Source organism: Mesocricetus auratus, unplaced genomic scaffold, assembly GCF_017639785.1.
Source record: "Mesocricetus auratus isolate SY011 unplaced genomic scaffold, BCM_Maur_2.0 Super-Scaffold_100018, whole genome shotgun sequence".
NCBI classification, from domain to species: domain Eukaryota; kingdom Metazoa; phylum Chordata; class Mammalia; order Rodentia; family Cricetidae; genus Mesocricetus; species Mesocricetus auratus.
The window spans coordinates 39948646-39969089 of record NW_024429199.1 but is presented as its reverse complement, the minus strand read 5'-3'; the positions used below and the strand labels follow the sequence as shown (position 1 = coordinate 39969089).

Here is a 20444-nt window from a genome sequence, read left to right as displayed (position 1 = left end):
CTGTTTCAGTCTTGCTCTGAGCTCTGGGGTTCCCCCCAGCAGTGCTCAGACTGAATAGGACTCCCAGAATCTTTAGAAGAAATGAAAGGTCAAATGTTACAGGCTAAGCCAGGAAAGGCGTTACTGTTTCTATCTCAACAGACTAAGGATTGGGAAGAGGTGCAATGTAATACGGAACTTGATATTGTGTGTTTGTCAAAAGCATCTGAGATATTTTGGATTAGAACACAAAGACAATCTGTAATGTTGTCCATTTCATGTCCATACTTATTGATATGCTACATGTGGTACCACCCAGACAAGTGAGATCTTAAGCCATATGACCCTATTTTTAACAGGCCTTTGGTGTCTGGGGTTGAGTGGTGGCACCTGGGGCCCACTGCAATCCACACCTTAACCCTTGGGCATGAAAATGCAAAGTGACTGTTGGAATTATTCTCAGACATTTGAAAGGGATATACATCTTCCTGTGTGAGAGTAAGCACAGTGGGAAATGAACACTAGAAGCTTGTATCACCCGTGTCACCGTCTGTTCCATAGCCGCACCTGTGGGGAGCTTACATTATCTCTCCTTCCCCAGCAGTGGGCTGGCAAGTGTGAACCCCATAGCTCTCCTTTTTACACGGTTTCTCTGGATTGGTCTCAGGTCCTCATGCTTGCTCACTGAACCATGCATTTAGCAGCCTCATTCTCATTTCTAATCACTCATGCCTTTATTGTATTCCCATCTGCTGCTAACACACACGGGCTGTGCACGCAACTCTCCTGGTGCAGAATGGAAGTGCTTCCTTATCCTGTCTGCCAAGGTCAGATGGAGTGGTCCTAGATTGTGGCCATCCTATGCACTTCCTATCCTTTAAGCAGGAAGTGTGGGCACCTCAACATCCAAAGCTCTGAGTAGGCCTTTTTCTTTTGCAGGAGGAATAGCAAAAGCAGGGGGCTGAGTATTCAGCTACTGTTCCAATATCTGCAGATTGTCTGACTCAAGAATCTCTATTGAGCTTTATGTGATTAGACTGCACTGTCCAGACTGTATTCACAGGATATCATAATATAGGGAATGATAACCTTGGGTATAAAACCCCTGTTTGTACCATGTCGTGTTTACAGGCTATCATAACCTACATTTGTCTCCTTGTGCCTGTGGTCAAGCTCTGTGATCATTCATTATGTTGATCTTCTCTCCTTGATGTCAGTGCTGATGAGGCTGCCTCACGGGGCTGTGGGAAGACCCTGGGGACTGTTGGTGGAACCCTTAATGCAGTGCCTGTCACAGAAGGAAAACACCGTGCATGGTAGCTCTCCACACGCACAGTGGCAGAGACTGGAGACTTGTCCCTCAGTGGCATGCTCTGCTGTCATGTGCTTGGTCAGAAACACTTTTATTTTCAAATTAGTTGTTCAGAGTTGTTCTTTGAGTAAATTGAAGTATGCTGTAATTCAAGCCTTGCTGTGTTGTAGGACTGTCAAATTACCACATAAAGAATGGCCATAAAAGCCTTTTAATCTGTAGACATCAGGTGCTATATGCGAAATATCATTTTCAGGATATGCAGTATGCACAGATCACCATTCTCTTGCTTGCTTTGTTGGTGACAGGTGTCTTCCGTGGCCTTTTTGTTGTTGTTGAACACTAGAACACGGTATGTGGAACTTAACAGTGGTTTTTTTTTTCCCTCCCCAGTACTTTCTAAATTCATTTCATTTGAAGGTTAAAATGATCTCCCTTGGAACGTTATTTGGACTTTTCAGCTCTCTACAAAGGTTTCTTTTTCAAACCCTGGCATGAAATCTGGTGTATGAATTTCTCTTCTGTCTTCTGAAGCCAGCCTTTATGTTCTAAATAGAAAATAAACAGCCTCATTCTAGAAAGCACAAGGAAGACCAAAAATAAGATAGTGGGGGAGGCAGAGTTGAAAACACGGTATTTCAAGGGGTAATCTGCATACAGTGCTCTCGACAGGCAAATTCTGGGCCTCCAGGAGCTGTCCTGTCCTGCCAGAAGCAGACAATAGGATGGCACATAGGAGGAGGATGAGGAGGAGGGAGCCACACATTCATTTAGCACAGTCTTGGGAAGGAGAGAACTTGTAAGCCTTAGTTAAAACATTGGTATATCTTCAGTCTTGCTATAAAGGACCTGGATGTAGTTACTGTATTTTTTTAAGATCTATTCATTTCGTTTTATGTATATGAGTGTTTTGCATGCCTGTATGTGTGTGCACCATGTGTGCCTGGTGCTTTTGAGGTCAGAAGATTTCCTGGGGCGGGATCTACTGGAACTGGAGTTATAGATGGCTGTGAGTCACCATGTGGGTGCTGGGAATTGAACCCTGGTCCTCTCTAACTGCAACAAGTGCTGTTAAGCACTGAGCCCTAAGGACCTGGGAGCTATGCATGCCATCCATTTCTGACTCTAACTGACTCAAATCTGGAGAAAGTCTTTGACATATCCTAAGTTGGTCTAGCTGACAGGGAGGGTCACCAACAGTTATTTAAGTTCCTTTCTCTTCACCCTGTAGCGTGAGGTGCTTTCTGGCACTGGTTTCAGGTGTACTTCATTTGAACAAAGCTGGGTTATTTTCCTTTCTCTTTGATTAGTATATCGCCCAGAGACAGCCATGCCATGGCAGTTTTGTGGACTAGTCTCAATTTTCTGGTTGTCATTCAAGCCCCACTCCCCTCCAATGAATCCAGGCTGATGAGATTTTGCCAGTAGGTGGTCCAATTTTGCTACTCAAAGTATAGTCAATGGACCTAAGAGCTTGCCAAAAATCTAGAAGGTTAAAAGGGCTGGGGAAATAACTGTGCAAATACAAAGACCTGGATTTGATCCCTAGTGCCCCTGTGAAAATCCATTTGTAGTGGATTGTTTGTTATCCCAGGCCTGAAGAGGTAGAGAGAGGTGTTCTGTGACTCACCAGCCACCCTAGGCTACTCTATGAGTCTCAGATCCCTTTGAAAGATTTCAAATCCAAAACCAAAATGGTTGTGGCCTGAGGAATGACAATCAAAATTGACATCTGGCCTCTATATACTGGAATGCAAATGTTCAATGCACCAGTATATACAAGAGCACACACGTGTGCATGTGCACACACACGTACATACCCACATGCATGCACACTTACGCATACACACATGCATTCATCTACATACACGTGCACATGTGCCTACACTCATCATACACATCCATAGGCACAGACTCATGCATACACACACCACACACCACACACACACACACACACACACACACACACACACACACACACAGTATGAGTGCCATCCCAGATGGTTGAAGCAGAGCCTGAATTTTCCTAAGCTCCCCGGGAGACTGTTTCTCTGTTCAAATTTGTGAAGAATGGTTTAGAAACACATGGGCCCACACAGAATGGAGCTTTTATTTTTAGTACCCACCACTAATTGGCAGTTGGGGGAACATCACGGACTGTTTTTCAAGACTGTCTACTTTCCTCATCTATATGATAATGCCTTTAACCTTGACAAAGCACTAGTGACTTGAGAGTCAATAGGCCACAAGATGCCCATGTATCAATGGGAGTTGAAGTCATTCTGTCCCACATGGGAAGACTATGATACACACTTGAGAGGAGACACTTCACTGTCAGAAAAAATTTCATTTGTTTTTGTCTTGGGAGATAAGGGAGGCGGAAATAACTCACTTGGCTTCCATTTCCAATGGGAGAGAGAGATGAGGGATGTTTCCTGCCAACCCTCTCCTCTTTGTCTTTGCAATCTGGTAAGACAAGAAAGATACATTGGTGCTCTCTACAATGGAATGATAATTCAGAAAAGAACTATGTGTACTCAGAAAGGGTTGTTAAATTTATTTCACTACGAGACTAATGCAGAGGGTCTGGTGACATGCCTCAGTGGTTCAGGGTACTAGTGATTGCTCTTGCAGAGGATCTGGGCTAGGTTTCCAGCATCCACATGGGGGCTCACAACTGTCTACAACTCCAGAGGATCTGATGCCCTCTTCTGACCTCGGCTGGCACCTGGCATGTATGCACACGGTGTATATACAGACATGCAGGCAAAGCACTCTTACCCATAAAATAAAATAAATAGATATTAAGAAGATGCTAAAATCCTAATCCAGAGAGGCTTAACTGGCAAAGCCTGAACTCATACAGAGATCAATCAGGTCACGGTACAGCAGTGCCTGGAGAGGGTGACCCAGGGGCGTTACAGCAGGTATCCGGGTTAGAAGGACTCATCTCTCCTCTACTTCATGGTCAGGGGCTGAATTGCCACTCATGTGTAGCTTTGGGCTCCCCTTTATCCTATGTTTCCATTATCACCTGTGTCTGTGGTTGCTAGATTTTCACTTTATGGTCCACAACGACCTAAACACTAGCCGCTAACACCAGTAAAAATGATACAAATCCCCTGTCCAGGCTGTGGACTTGGTTGAGTCACAGACATGTCTCCTGGGTGTCTGGTAACACACTGTACCTCTCCTAGAATAGGACACACTGGAACGCCAATGAGGTATTTTCTTTACTCCCAACGGTACTGTCTGCTCTTTCATTTTCTGTAAGTTTGTGAGTCACCTCAGAATTGTGTTATTAGAGGACTGACATTTCATCTTTCAGGTTCTGGTTTCTGCTGAAGAAGAAGCAGCTAATTGCTGATTTGTTTTCATTTTCCAGTGGTCTTTAACTGGACACGCCAACTCCTTACTGGTGTTGTTCTGGATGGGTTGAAGCAGAAAGTGGTTATCTTTCAGATATTGCAGATGACTTCCAGAGAACCGGGTATTAGCTTTTACACACATATACACACATACATGCACATGTACACACACAAGCTAATTAATACCTACATAACTAACAACCCAAAGTCTAAACTAGGGAAAGAAATGTGTATGTGTGTGTTGTGTGTGTGTGGGGGGTCATGGATGCAGCTTCTGATATTTTTAACATAAACACATATTTTATGCAAATATGTTAAAAGAAAATAAAAAGGACCTGAAAAATAAATCCTATTCATTTTTTTTTAATTTGGAGAACACACTCAGTGCCTTGTCATCCCTGACCTCTAAGGTTTAAGGTTATTTTATCTTTGTGATTCAATATCAGTTGAACCAGATGAATTATTTTTGTTTGTTTGTTTTTGGTTTTTCTGAGACAGGATTTCTCTGTGGCTTTGGAGGCTGTCCTGGAACTAACTCTTGTAGACTAGGCTGGTTTCGAACTCACAGGGATCCACCTGCCTTTGCCCTCCAAGTACTGGATTAAAGGCATGTGTTACCACCGCTCTGCTGGATGAATTATCTTACTACAATTTCATCCTGGCATAATTATGCACATGATATATTAATGGAAAACAAATTGTGTTTTTATTGCTGACTTTAGTAACTACTCTTTGGTGAGTACAAGGCAATTCAATGAAACAATTTTTTATTTAGGTTTTTCATATGTTTGCTTGTTCCTTAAAGTTTGTTCTGCAGATGTTGTTTGTGAAATAAGTACAGTTAGGGGTTTTCAAGTAGAGTACTACCTTCTTGGCTGTGAAAAAGATGTCATAACAGGTGATTTGTCCTTATGTTTGTGACAAGTTCCCAACCCTAATGCTTCACGAGGTGTATGTCTCTGCCTTTGTTTCTGTGAAATACAATCTTCCACATAGCCCAGGCTGACCTTGAAGTTGATATTTTCCGGTCTCTACCTCCCAACTGCTAGGATCACAGTGTCTGCCTCCATTTATTGTTGTTATTTTTTTTAAGACTTTGCCCTGCCTCTAGATTGTCTCTAGAACTTAGCGGTTGTTCTGTGGACACATCACCTGCTATCATAATACCTTGTAAGAGCCTACTTTAGTTTTTATCACTATGGTGACATACTTCATATAGCCTTAGATTTATAGTTCTGTGGCTTGTAGTTTGCTCATATACCTGTGCAGATATCATCACAGCATGGCTAGAGAACATTCTGCCCCACGAAACAAAGCCCTACCCATCACTGGCATTCCTCATTACTGTCTGCATCCTTATCATCCCAGGTGAAAGCTTTCCGTCTCCATGAACTCGCTTGTTCTGAACAGTTCATGTGACAGAATCTGTGGTCTTTTGTGACTGATTTTTCTTTGGTCAGAATCATGATTCCAGGTTTAATCCATGTTGTAATGAGGTGGGTGATTTAGCACTCCATTAAATTGTTGGCTAGTGCTCCAGTGTGTGTACACCACATTCCCTCCACCCACTCACCCACTGATGAAAACTTACTTTCGTTCCCTCCATCCACTCATCATTATGTTCTCCTTTTCCCTCCTGAACAATGCTATTATTAGTAGCTATGTAGAAAGACTCTCTGACACCCCTAAACAAGTGTTCTAGGATGGAATCTTAGTGGTTCCAACTGTCCTACCTGAGTCATGTGCCTATCCCTTAGTAGTCTGCAGGGGTTCATTGCTCTCTAGACTCTGGAGGGCTGAGACCAGATAGGTGGAGTAAAAAGGGGCAGATAGTGTTTGGCAGGATGAGAAATACTGTCTTCTATCACCAGGAAACAGGCAGGCTTCTTCCCCAGAAAACACAGGGAGGCACCAGGGCAGTAGGTGCTGAGACTTTATGGTAAACATTAGCTTACAGGGCTTGCCTATGAGGTAGCTTCTCTTCTTCACAGGTTCAGGAACGTAGAGGAATGCTGTACCTAGATGAATTATCTCTGAACCTCTCAGTTTCTAACTCTAAGGATATGTGGATATGATACTCATCTCAGAGTTGATGTGGAAAGGATTTGCTACTTAAGGAGGTGTGGAAATGAGATGCGTGTGTGAGGAGGAGATGGATTTTTTTTTTTTGGTTTTTCCGAGACAGGGTTTCTCTGTATTGTTTTGGAGGCTATCGGTCCAGCCTGGCCTCGAACTCACAGATATCCGCCTGCCTCTGCCTCCCGAGTGCTGGGATTAAAGGCGTGCGCCACCACTGCCTGGCGAGGAGATGGATTTTAAGGGGTTAGAAGTGAATTGTGTCCCACAAAAATTTGCAGCATTAAAGTCCTATACTGTACCCCCAAACTCTCCATGCAATAGGTCAGCATGTGACCTTACTAGAATAGGTCACAATCATACGTTGATAAATGGTTCATGATCTCTTGAGTAGCCAAGTAGCATGACATGAGTAGCTAGACAACAGAACGCTACCACCTTACTCTTCTAGAGACCAGAAGTCAGAGATGAAGGTGTGGACAGGAATGCTTTAGGATCCTGCTCTCTGATGTTCACTTTTCAGTTTTAACTGGGTTTGTGGATACTGTTTTTTCTAAACAGAAGAAATGAAAGTGTCTGAAGATGATGAGATGGAGAAACTCTACAAATCATTGGAGCAAGCTAGTTTGTCTCCTCTCGGGGACCGTCGACCTTCAACCAAGAAGGAATTGAGAAAGTCTTTTGTGAAGCGGTGCAAAAACCCATCCATCAATGAGAAGCTTCACAAGATCAGAACCTTGAATAGCACATTAAAGGTAAAGTGGTCTCAGATTGTGCTACCTGGGGGGCGGGGCTGGGGGGGCACGCAGAGACAGTCTCAGCCTGGCCTACCTGGGGGGGAGGGGAGGCAGTCTCAGACTGTGAAAGCTGGGAGAGGAAGGGGAGTCAGTCTTAGACTATGCTACCTGTGGAAGGGGAGACAGTCTCAGACTATGCTGGGGGGGGGCCGTCTCAGACTGTGCTGCCTGGGGAGGGGAGAGAAGCAGTCTCAGACTGTGCTGCCTAGAGGCTGGAGGGGAGGCAGACTCTTTGTCTGGCTGGTTGCAGAGAGAGAGATTCATGGCCATCTCAGAGTGTTTGTGTGGGAGGAGGATGGAGCAGAGAAAGTACCGTCTTCTCAGTGGGATGACTATGACCTTTTAAAAGCACCAGGTCCTTCACACAGCAGCGTCCGTCCATAACAGGCTTCAATTCTACGTTGAGTCTGATTCAAAGTCTGAATTCCCAAATCCCAGATGGCAAGGACTGTGTGTGATTTGGTTTGGTAATTTTGTGTCTAGCACAATACTTGGCTCTAAAGGCTTTTAATTGTTGGAGAATTTCATACGTGCATGCAATATATTTTGGTCAAAACCCACGCCCATTCCCTCCCCTTGCCTCTCCCCCACCACTCTTCCCACTCAACTTTGTGTGTTCTTTTTTTATCTCCTGTCTTAAAACCCACCAAGTGTCGTTAGTGCTGCCTGTATGTGCATGGGGTAGGACCATCAACTGCAGCATGGGTAGCCGCTCAGGGCCATGTCCCTGAAGCAAGCTTAACTATCCCTCCTGCCACCTCAGCAATCAACCTTTTCAGCTAGGGGTGGAATGCACGAGCCCCTTCTAGGGCCATGATGGGATCTGGCCTCAGCTTGATCTTGTTGGGGTCTTATGCATAGAGTCCAGTCACTGTTACTTTATGTGTTCACGTCCAGAAAGTACTCTTTCCTTGCAGACACCCACCATCACTGGCTCTTACAAGCGTTTGCTCATTAGCAACAGGTAGCAACCTTTGGCAAAAACAGACAGTAATAGAAATAAGGGTTTCACCTGACTCATTCAAGGGTACTATCCCTGTGTGTTATTAGATCAGGAGAATTCTCTCTCTCTCTCTCTCTCTCTCTCTCTCTCTCTCTCTCTCTCTCTCTCTCTCTCTCTCTCTGTCTCTCTCTCTCTCTCTGTCTCTCTCTCTCTCTGTCTCTGTCTCTCTCTCTCTCTCTCTCTGAAGCTGGGTTTCTCAGTGTTGACCTGGCTGTCCTATGTAGACCATGGTGGCCTTGAACTCAGAGATCCACCTGCCTCTGCCTCCTGAGTGCTGGCATTAAAGGTATGTGCCACCACTACTTGGCCAACAGACTGTTTTCTAATTGTCAGCTGTAGTCACTACAGCTGAGAAGCATGGTGAGGTCCAGGCAACAGGAACACATTCTGTGGCAATAAACCAACAGATGTTGTCACATGGGAATAGAGGACCTTGTGCAGGATGCACTGATGCTATTTTCAGAGCTCCCCCTAACGAAGGATTCCTCACAACAGGGGCATCTTAATTTCACATTTGGACTACAACACCAGCAGGCAGGGCGCTCTGCAGACATCTTAAATTCGCAGAAGATTCATAGGCTCTGAAAAGCCCCACTGGAGTCTGCGATCTAATTCTGAAGTGTGTATTGTCCTTTCATGTTAAAAATCCGAGTCCTTTTCCAGGAAGAAATGTCACCAATCATGAGGACAATACTGAGACAGCTGAGTGGGTACTGGTAATCAGGTGTCCCAGCTAGTCAAGAGAAAAACCAGGCACCACAAAAAGCTGCAACAATAAGGCTGGAAAGGGCAAGGGAAAGAATGGTTCAGTTCTACAAAGAATCCCCAGGTTCAGAGAAATTCTCTAATAGTTAAAGATGAAAAAATATCATTAGCACTCGTTTTGTGGTGTGTTCAGAGCTGATTAATGTGTTGGGTTATTCAGTGTAATATGCCAGAGAAGGTTGAGACTTTACCATCTAGCAGGATGAATGACTTCATTATTGGAGAGCTATTTCCTGAATATTACTGTGTACCAGGCACCATCCTAGGTCACTGTGACCATGGAGTGGGATGCTCAGGACAATGAAGACATAGTGGGTGCAAGCTTTGAGAGCTGTAATAGCCCAGAGGATGGAAGTGACTGAGTGTCTGTCTATGTTTAGCCGACAGCTGGTCCATAAGTAAGAAGTTAGACTATGGGAAAGGTAAGGAAAAGGCCCTCAGGGACATAGAACATCTACTGGAGGACGACCTGTTTTGTTTCAGGTTGGGATAAGGAAAAGGCCCTCAGGGACATAGAACATCTACTGGAGGATGACCTGTTTTGTTTCAAGTTGAGAGTAGCAGGAAGTAGAAGCCAGTGGGGTTATTGATAGTTAATGATATTATAGAGGAAGACTGTGACTCCAGATTCCATAGAGCAACAGACTGAAGATTCTAGGCCTGACAACACCCTGTGCGCTCTGACAAAAGGAACAGAGGCTTTTGCCAGCCTCTCTGGTTTCCTGTGAATTCTTGTTCTTCATAGTTAGGTCATGTAATGAATGACCCCAGTGACTTCTTTTCTCTTAGTAGAGTAGTCCTCACCATTAAGATTCAGGAGTGTCAAGTGAGAAACATTTATTCCATTAGAATTTCTGTGGATCTACTGTCTGGGCATGGCCTGGACACGAGATTCTTCCATTAGCTCTTGTGTGAGTGTGTGAACTCCAGCCTGTTCATTTCTCCACGGCTTCTCAGTCCCCATGGTGGCATTGACAGCATTCAGCACCTTGTATCCTGTGGCTCTGGGCATGCCTGATGCGTGGAGCGGATCTCAGGTTCTTGTCAAGTAGACTCTGTGGGGCAGCTCACAAGTAAGAAGATAGTGATAGTGAGTGACAACCCAGTCCCCACAGCTAAGCCGCCTTCCTTCTGTGATGCTCTGCTGGACAGAAGCAGAGCATCAGGTCAGCCAATAACCCAGAGGAGGATTCCACAGGCAGATGAATCTCAGGAGGCAGGGAATGGCAGGGTTCACCTCAAGGGTCATCTCACACCCAGTCTATTGCTCTCTGCTCTGTAGAAAGTACTCCTTCCATGGTTCACTTAGGCTTCAGAGAAATGCAGTGCTGGAGGCCCATGACCTGTAGCTCACGCTATGTTGCCTAGTGATCCTCAACGGGCAGCAAGCCCCTGTCGTGTGAACAGTGGCTGTGTTGAAAAAATATCAACAAAGGGTAGGTATGCAGCTCTATGGTAGAGTGTGTGCATAGCATGTACACAGGTCTAAGTCCAACCCCACAGTACTGCAAGCCAAACAAAAATGACAACAACAAAATACTACGGCTCCCTTGAACAAGAAGCGAAAATAAGCTGTAACTTATTGACTGGATTATTGTGTGTATGTGTGTGTAGTCATGAGCAAGGCTATCATAATTATTTCTTAGCTATTGAGAAAGGGGAGCTTGTGAGGGGGGCACAGGGCAAGGGCCTTTTCTTGACTTTGGAGTTGGTTATGGAGATGTGTTCACTTTGAGATAATTTCTCATGCACAAAACTTTCCCTTTGTGCAATTTTCTTCACATGGGCTGCATTTGGATGAAATGTTTATTTAGAGATACTTGAAGTCTAGAGTGTGGACACCTAAAGGTGTCAGGTAGGAAAAATGACCTCAGGTTCACACCTGTTGTATTTGACATGACAATTAGCTGTTTAACCAGAGCTAATGCAGTTTAGGGGAGATATAAACATGGGATCATACAGAAGTAGAAGAGATTACAGGAGGCCACCAAGAGTGTGAACACTCAGAGAACATAGGCACGGACAAAGAATGGCACTCTTGAACACTCCAGTGTCAAGAGTTTGACTAATGAGGAACCAGTAAGGTGACTGTCAAGGGACAAGGAAAGTCAAGAGAGTCTCTTAGAGAAACAACTAGGGAGACATGTTCAAGGTTTGACAATGACCAGCAGTTTTAGGTGTGTCGATGAATATGAAGATGGATAATTAACCATTGGATGAGCCAACATGGAGGTTACTGATGAGCATCCCTGGTTTGGTGAAGTGGTGGGGATGAAAGCCCGGTGGACCAGAAGTAAGACTATGAAGCAATGGTCACTGAGGACAAGGCAGAGCGTGGAACCTGACCTAGACAGAGAGAACTTCCAAGGTAGAAGAAATAACATGGCACATGTGTGTCCGTGAGAAGACCCCAGTGGAGATGGGAGACTAATGAGCCAGTGTCCTGATCACGAGAGCAGAAGCCATGGTGCTGGGTGGAGAGGGTAGCCTACGCTCAGAGCACAGACCTTTACCTGCACAAACAGGAAGGAAGGCAGCGTGTGTTCTTGCTGGTGTGGGTAGTGGGCACGAAAAGCTTGAGAGTGCTTTTCTGGTCGCTTTCATTTCTTCCAAAAATGCAGAACAAGGTTATCAGCAATGAGTGATGATGACAAGGAGGTTTGAAATACAATAAGAAGGGCTTTCTTCTTTTCTGATTTTTGTATGTGCATATACACGTGTGTGTGAACATGTTTGTGTGTCTGAGTGTGGGCATGTATGTACAACAGTGCCTATGCAGAGGTCAGAGAACCTGTTTGAGACAGGTCTCTGCTCATTTTTGTCTCTTCCGGCTAGCTGGCCTGCTGGCTTCCAGGGACTCTCCTGCCTCTGCTCCCCGTCTCACTCTAGGAACACAAGCATCATGGTTACACGCTCCCATGTCTGGCTCTATATGGGTCTCAGGGTCCAAACTCAGGTCTTTATCCTTCTGTGGCTGGTATGCAGCTCTTTACACGCTGAGCCTTCTTCCAACCTGAGGGAGTTTCCAATAGTCATTTGGAGAGGCGGAGAGAGAAAAAGGAGGAGTGTGATTACTGGATGACTCTTGGTGACTGTCCTTTCAACCCTTCTCTCCTTGGAGATTAGTAATAGAGGCATGGAGGACAGCTTTATTAATATTAACACCTATTAATTAATGCCGCATGATCCTATGTGATATCCTTCACATCTACACATTATACATTCACCATGGACGTCCACCTTTCTGCTCTTGTTACCTGGTTGCCCCTCCCTCCTAACAGCCTTCCCAATCCTTAGAAATTGCTCTTTTACTCTCATGTTGGTTTCTTACAGAATTTTACATATGATGGAGAGCATGGGATGTTTGTGTTTATTTGCTTTGTTTTCATTTAGCCCAATACCTTCTAGTTCTGTGCCTTGAACGACAGTATTCCCTTCTTCTTCATGGCTGTATGTAAAACCTGTAGTCAGGTTTTAAACAAGTATGATAAGAATGTACACTGTCAGTCATTCTCTCAGGCATGGGGGGCCAGTGGCCCTTCAGACAAACCTGTCAGTCATCACGGGCTTTCAGTTCAGAAGGGGGAGACAAAAGTGTAACCCCCTGACATTTTGGGGTGAGAATGATGGTTGATGGTCGTGAACTTGAGTTGAGAGCAGCGAGTATGACTGTGAGTGACATTTGAGCTGTGCATATGCTTGCATGGGGGTGGCAGAGATGGGTAAGATGGTAAATAGGTTCTTACTGTCCACATGGTACTTGGCATTGTGTTATGAACCAAGAATTTAAGGAGGGAGGAAATGTGTTTTCATCATCTTCTTTAGTCTTAGGTTAATTAATTAACCAAGTGTGTGTGTGTGTGTGTGTGTGTGTGTGTGTGTGTGTGTTGCATGCATGTGGGTCGCTCATGCGTACTCATGTGGAAGCCAGAAGTGACATGTCTTTCTCTATCAGTTTATGCCTTGTTGCCCTCAGGCAGGGCCACTCACTGAATGAGAAGGGGCCTTTCCGGGAGGCTGACTGTACCAGGAGCCCTCCAGATCCACCTGTCTCTGCAATTCTGAGATTACAGGCACATGCCACTATCCTGACCTTTTATGTAGGTGCTGCTGGTTCAGACTCAGATTGCCTTAGTCAGGGTGACTATTGCTGAGATGAAACACCCTGACCTAAAAGCAACTTGGGGAGGAAAAGGTTTATGTGGCTCACACGTCCACACCCCTGTTCATCACTAAGGAAGTCAGGATAGGAACTCAAACACGGCAGGAACCTAGAGGCAGGAGCCGATGCAGAGGCCACGGAGGAGTACTGCTTACTGGCTTGCTCAGTTTGTTTTCTTACAGAACCCGGGTGTGGCCCCATCCACAATGGATTGGGCCCTCCAACATTAGTCGCTAAATAAGAAAATGCCCTATGAATTTGCCTAAGTCTGATATTCTGGAAGCAAGTTATTGATTGAGGCTCCCTTCTTTTCTGATAAATTTAGTTTGTGTCAAATTGAAATAAAATTAGCCAGTGCACAAACCCTCAAGATTGCACAGCAAGGTGCCGTTACCCACAGATCTGTCTCTCCAGCCCCTTTTGAGCATTGGGGGTCAGATGTCAAAGTAGACTACAGGGAATTCTAGGCTCTGCACCGGATGGCACGAGAGCATGAAAATAAGACAAGACAGTTCAAGTTGTTCAAGTTGGGGGCTCACAGTTTTCTACCGGACATCATAGCTGGCAGGAAGCATAAGTTAAGGGAGGTGCTCCAGGTAGCTCAGCATTTTGGAGGTGTAAACCAGCATTGTGTGTGCGTGAAAACTTGGGTCAGTACTATTCTACCAGGAAGCAGCATGCAGCTGAGGTTCTCGAGAGCCTTGCATGGCCAGGGAAGCCATGAAGAAGGCTCAGCACAGAGGAGGGTTCCAGTATTTCCATACAGACCGTGGCTCTAAAGTAGAGGACCAGAGGTGAGCGCCTCCTGGCGGGCTGGGGCAGCACTGCACCAGGGCGACTCACCGGACTGCACAAACCCAGTTAGCACCATGATTCCAGAGACGGAGAAGAGTCATGTGTGGCGAAATCATTCTAAGAGTGCACGGTTAGATCTAGGCCTCTGCTCAGGCTGCTTCTTAGAGATCCCGACAGACACTCTACTCGGTCGTTGCAAGGCCTTTGCTAACAGACAGGATTTCTCGCCTGGGAAGTGAATTAATACCGAATCTGGTACTGGCCACGCACATGCTCTTCCCCGCCCCTCCACTGCCTCCCGCCTCCTGCTGAGACCTCCTCCATCCTCAAAGAGCTGTAAAAAGAGAGGAGCGCCACTTCTCTCACGCGGGCTCTGGTTCTCTACAGAGAACCCTCCAAACTGTCTCTCTGGTACGGCCAGATTCCCTGCCATGCAGTTGCTCGTCCGTCCGTCCGTCCGTCCGTCCGTCCGTCTGTCTGTCTATGGTGTTACAAGTCTCCTAATAAACTCCTTAGTCCCTAGAAACCTGTCTCAGTGTCACCTTGAAACAAACACCCAGTCCCAGACCAAACCCAACAATTGTCAGAGCAGAGTGATCCACTTTTTTAGATCCTGACGACACTTTTACTCTATTCTTTCACTTAAATGTGAATAGATGACTGACTGTCAGTGGAGCTGAGGAAGCAGCGTTGATAGGTTATCTTATACTGGCACACACGCTGTTCTGCTGGAAGGTAGGAATCTCATCTTTGAATAAAAGGGGAAACCATAGTTTTCATATATAAATACGTATGTTAATAGAATATGACTTAGCTAAAATCATTTAAAAAATCTACGAAATTTAAGAAGATGTTTTGTTACCTTATGCCTTAGGTAAAGCACTATGTTCCAGTTTTACTTAGTGGAGTTCGGACGTTCAATGAGGTGCCCGCGTGTAGAGCTAACCAAGCTTCAGGGTGGGCAGCGACACACTGTGATCGAGTCACCCTGCTGTGTGGGGTCTTAGTCGGGTCAAGGGGCCAGCACAGAAGACACTCTGTTCCTTCACTAGTGTGTGGGGGGGTGAATATACACAGCTTCTTAGTGGCTTCCACATGTGAGGGGATATTGTGCCGGACCTCAGGCATGTGGAGAGATTAGAATGTTAATGTGCAAAACCACTTCTGTCCTGTTGCGGTGGATGGGTCCGTGTGTCTGCGAAAGGGCTGAGGAAGTTGACTCACAGGAGTTCAGATCCTCATGTACTCATGATGCCCTTCCTTCCTGTTTTCTTTTTTTTTAATTTTTTTATTTAAGTTAGAAACAAGCTTGTTTCACATGGCAATCCCAGCTCCCTCTTCCTCCTCTCCTCCTCCTCCCCCCCTCCTCCCCCGCTTTCCCACCTGGTCCCCCAGTCCCCCACCCAGTCTCTACTCTGATCCCCAGGGAGGGTGAGGCCCTCCATGGTGGATCTCCAGTGACTGTCATTTCATCCAGGGCGGGGCCTAGGCCCTCCCCCCAAGAGTCCAGGCTGAGACAGCATCCCATAAATACTACCCAAGGTCCCATATATTACCTAGGCCTCCTCACTGACACCCACATTCAGGGGGTCTGGGTCAGTCCCATGTTTTCCACACAGCCATCAATCTGGGGTCCAAGAGCTTCCCCTTGTTCAGGTCAACTGTTTCTGTGGGTTAAACCAGCCCAGGTAAACTCCTTTGCCCATCAGTTCTCCCTTTCTGACACTGGTTTTCTTCTTGGCCAGTGCAAAGAACATGATCTGGCCATGATCAACCAGCTGCTGGATGACCCTAAGCTGACAGCCAGGAAGTACAGACAGTGGAAGGTCATGAACACACTGCTGATCCAGGACATCTATCACCCGCAGCAGGTACCTCAGGACCCTGAAGTCACCACCCAGGAACCCAAGAACCCCAGCTCTTCTGACTGTGTTGAAAATTCTCTTTGAGCAGAAGCCAGGACTGCTCCCTTCCTTGTGACTGTGACGTTCTACAAGACGCTGCCAGGGCATGCATTTTGCTTACAAGGAAACCCCAAACCCAGTTCCTGAGCTTCATCCCTCCCTGCTAAGGACGAAACCAAGGCCATGCCAGTTCTGATGCGATGGAAGCCCTGGCTTCCATGTGTTGCATCCATCAATATTGGAGTTACGGAGTTCATTTGAGCATGTGTATCTTCTGTACTCCCACTAGGAGCAGGTAGGAATGCTAGGCTCTAGGTGGGATATGAAAGGGTAACTCCTCCTTTGCTTTCAAGAGAATTACCATCTACCATAGACAGAAGTCCTGACTTTACTAGGGATAATAATTCATAGGAACATTTCCATTTTGCAAAAGAAACATATAGAATCCCCTTTGGTGGACGGCAGAGTTCTGTAAAACATTTCAAGTGGAAGCATTCCTCCTGCAGTAGCTTCTGGAGCTGGACATGTGTTGGCAATTGTGGGACACAAGGCTCTCCTTGCCTTTGGTACAGAGAGCGGTGCCTTTTTGACTCGCTGAGCACTTATTTGAAGAGTTTGGCTTAGTGGAGTGGAAAGTGGGGAGTCCAGGGAGAAGGCATGCTTTCTGTTCCACTCAGAGGACATCTTCTTATGTTCACGCTTTGCCTGGGGTGGGGGATCCGATTAAGGTGGCCCTTCCTCACAATGTCTAGGAGAGACTATGCACGACAGTTGGAGACCTTTGTCTTCCACACCCAGCCTCTCTGAACAGTGGTAGCAGATAGTAATCCCCATTGCAAGGAATGGTATACTGTGTTCATCCTTGTCAGTGGTGCCTAACCCAGTATGAATTTATATCCAGTTTTCTCGGGATCCAAATTCTCATGGTTATTTATGAATTGCTCTGAACTTGGAAAAGAACCTAGACCAACAAAACAGTTAAACAGGATTGTTTTATTTTTGTACGTTTAATGTATCAAATAGTGTGAAATGTGAATAGCTATCTATGTTTCTTATTTAAATGTATTTATAGAAGTCAAATTATAGTGTTTTGAAAGACAGTGTACTATTGTGTTGTTCAATATATATATACATATATTCTAGAAGCATATCATTTTTGCTTGAGAATTATAGTCATACTAGTGACTTACTGAAGTTGTGTTGCACTATAGTATGTGAGGAATGCTCAGGAAATCCCATGAAAAACCTATGGGAGCATGTATTGATAATTATTCATTTTCTGAATGCTTTCCTTCTATTCCTGACTCTCCCCTCCAGCTCCAGAGCTCTTAAATTTCAATGCCTACTATACATCATTTCCTTAACTTGAACCTTATTTCTACTCACGAAGTTTAAAGTTTATGACATTTATGCTATAAATTGTAGACCCAAAGGAACACATCTCATGAAATCTTGGACCAAATGAAATATAAGCAATATAATTCCCAAATAATCTCATAGAGAAACAATATATTAGTCACAATGATATTGTCTCATAATAAAAATAACCATTATTTGAGTCAAGTCCATTTTCTGGGATATAAATAAACTACAAAAAATAACTGCAAATTGCTAAGAACCCTTTGCATGTTGCTGACATAAACACTCGTTCCGTAGCATCAAATGTGGTTTGACAAATTCAAAGAGAAGTAGCTACCTGATCTACATCTACACAGTAAATGTAATGTCTTGTATTTCCCTGTACTTTACCAAGATGTTTTGTTCACTGAAATGAAAAGAAAATAATCCTTGCCACAAGAAAGGGAAAGTTAACCAAGAAGCAAGAGGAACCAGAAGATTCTAGTTGAGGGGCCAGGTCTCAAGATGAGCCGGGAAAGGACACGCTGTCTCCTCCATCTGGGCAGCACGCAGTTCGAGGGGCTGATGCCTCAACCTCAGGACCCACAGTGTAAGGAAACACCAAAGGAAGGTGAATTAGCATTGGGGCAAATCTTAGCCCTGGGGAAAAAAATCTTCATCCCCTTCTTTATTTGCGACATCAATCTACACGTTTCCGTCACCCTCCTGCCCCACGACGCCCCTGCCCCACGACGCCCCTGCCCCAAACACTTTTTATCTGGCCTTATTGCTGTATTTACGTGTTTTATTTAGGCTTCTCATTAATATGTGTTCAACTGACCTTCGGATGTAAATTCCTTCAGTGACATTCAGGTCTAATGGCAACATTAGTCCATGAAATCCCTTGGCCAATCTGTAGGGTGATTTTTTTCCATTTATTCCCATCTATTAAAGACACTAGTTGTTTCTACTCTGAGAATGTCAGAGCTGGGGAAAGCAGTATCTTTAAAGAGATGGAAAACATTTATTTTCTTATGTTTTTTTTCCTTTTGAGCTCTGTTATGTAAGATACAAGAGAGTTAGTGGTTAGGAGTGAATTCCCTTGTTCTCAGTTCTTAATTACATCTCACGTGATTATAATGATGTTTATTTCCTCAGGGAGACTTCAGATCATATCGTCATAGAGATGAAACAAATTAAAAGAAAAATATTTTTAAGTCTTCTGAGGAGAGGCACTCTACCAGTAAAAGCCATATTTAATCTTATGGACACAGACTTCTTTGTAAAAAAGAAAGACAATATTTTGATATAGTAATACAAATAATTTAGGTACAGAGAGAGGGTGACTGTCCAAATGTCACATTATGTTGAGGAGCTGCTGTGTCCAAATGCAGTTTTAGAATGTATTTCTGTTTCCAGCAAACAGAATGGGCTGTATGAAGGAGATTTCCAGTTTATTTCCTTTCAAATACTTTTTTATACTCACCCACAAGAGAAATTCAGTCCTAGATGTAGGGGGTGACTGCCTGCCTAAGGTTTTGTCACACATAATAGTAAAAGCCCCTTTTACTAGATTTTATTCCAGTCTCTGTAAAATGGGCAGGGGAGGGGATGTTCCATTCACAGAAAGCCAAGTGTCTCAGCCACACCATGCCACGTGGAGCACATTAAAATGGATTGTGCATTAAAAAAAGGTTTTCCATATCTCCTGTTGTAAAGAAACTTAATTGCTTTGTACTGATGTCTCTTTAGCTTTAGTCCAAAGGGAAGCATACCCCGGGGAGACATTTAACATCCTGTAATAAAAACCATGGTTTATGTCACCACATGCTCTGATACCTGCATGGTGGGGATGGGGTTCAACAGTGCATGGTATCGAGACAAGATGTTAACGTGGGGTTGATATCTTAACTGTCATTGTGCTTTTGGTCTTTGTCACCTGTCTGTTTTGACTAAACTGAAAACACGAGGCATGCCTCATTTCTCCTGTGCCCCGTTCCCTGGATAACTTGTAAGATAACGATAAAAATGAACTGTCTAGTAAAATGGTATGAAAAAATAATATTCAAAATACACTACTGGTGTTTATTTTCTGCCTTGTATTATTTCTTCCTTTTTGAAGACTGAAATAAACAAACCCAAATCAAGTAGACAAACTAACAACAGAGCAAAAAACCGCTACCCTGTAGCTGGGTTTTGAGCTTCAACAAAGGTTATTGCGCCCTCTGGTGGCCAAGATAAAGATAACAGATTCCAGAGTTGAGGTGATTTTAAAATGAAAATGTTATGCTGGGGACCTTTTTTTCTACACAAACCTTTGCCGTCTTTGTCAATGCCTTTCATTTTGCAGGCAGATTAGTACAATTATTTAAAAATTTGTCATTGGTCCACAAAATCTGACTTGTCTATTCGATCACATAACATTATTGGCCATCTACACTGTCTAGAGAAATTTTAAAATGCAGATTTAAAAGAGTTACAAGCTTATTAAAATACAAACAAAGATTATAGCAAAAATAGGAGAATAGATTGCTTTCTGCCTGCCCCCACCGACCACAGGAAGCAGGCCTGCATTTAGACCTGTTTCACACATCCCGGGTTGCGGTGTCCACAGATGGCGTAGTTTCCTGTTTCCCTTCCTCTCCCACAGTTCCCTCCTTTTCAGTCTAGCACCGTTCCCCTTCAGCTCCATCCTGTCTTCAGGTATTTCTGAGCACCCCTGCCCCCACCCAACCAGAAGCAGTAACGCTATTTTGGGCCGAAAGGATCGAGGCTGGGGATGGAGTTCAAAGGTAGGTTGCTTGCCCAGCATTCGTGAGGGCCTGGGTTTGACTCCTTGGGCTGCTTAGAGTGGGCATGGGGATGTACTCACATGGTGATGGGAAGACCATGAGTTCAGTGTTACCCTCTGGGTCGGATTGCAGCCTGGACTACACAAGACCCGG

General features: G+C 44.7%; 1 protein-coding gene across 7 annotated transcripts in view; it reads left to right on the top strand.

The window, feature by feature from the left end:
* Ipcef1 (interaction protein for cytohesin exchange factors 1) overlaps nucleotides 1-19561 on the top strand; it is a 144422-nt gene extending 124861 nt beyond the window's left edge. For all 7 annotated transcript variants that reach the window (XM_040728401.1, XM_040728400.1, XM_040728399.1 and 4 more), the window contains 2 exons: nucleotides 7297-7490; nucleotides 16003-19561. In XM_040728401.1, the coding sequence (XP_040584335.1) occupies nucleotides 7297-7490; nucleotides 16003-16206 (398 nt within the window). In that variant the 3' untranslated portion in view covers nucleotides 16207-19561. The remainder of the gene's footprint in view (nucleotides 1-7296; nucleotides 7491-16002) is intronic.
* The last annotated feature ends 883 nt before the right edge of the window (nucleotides 19562-20444 follow it).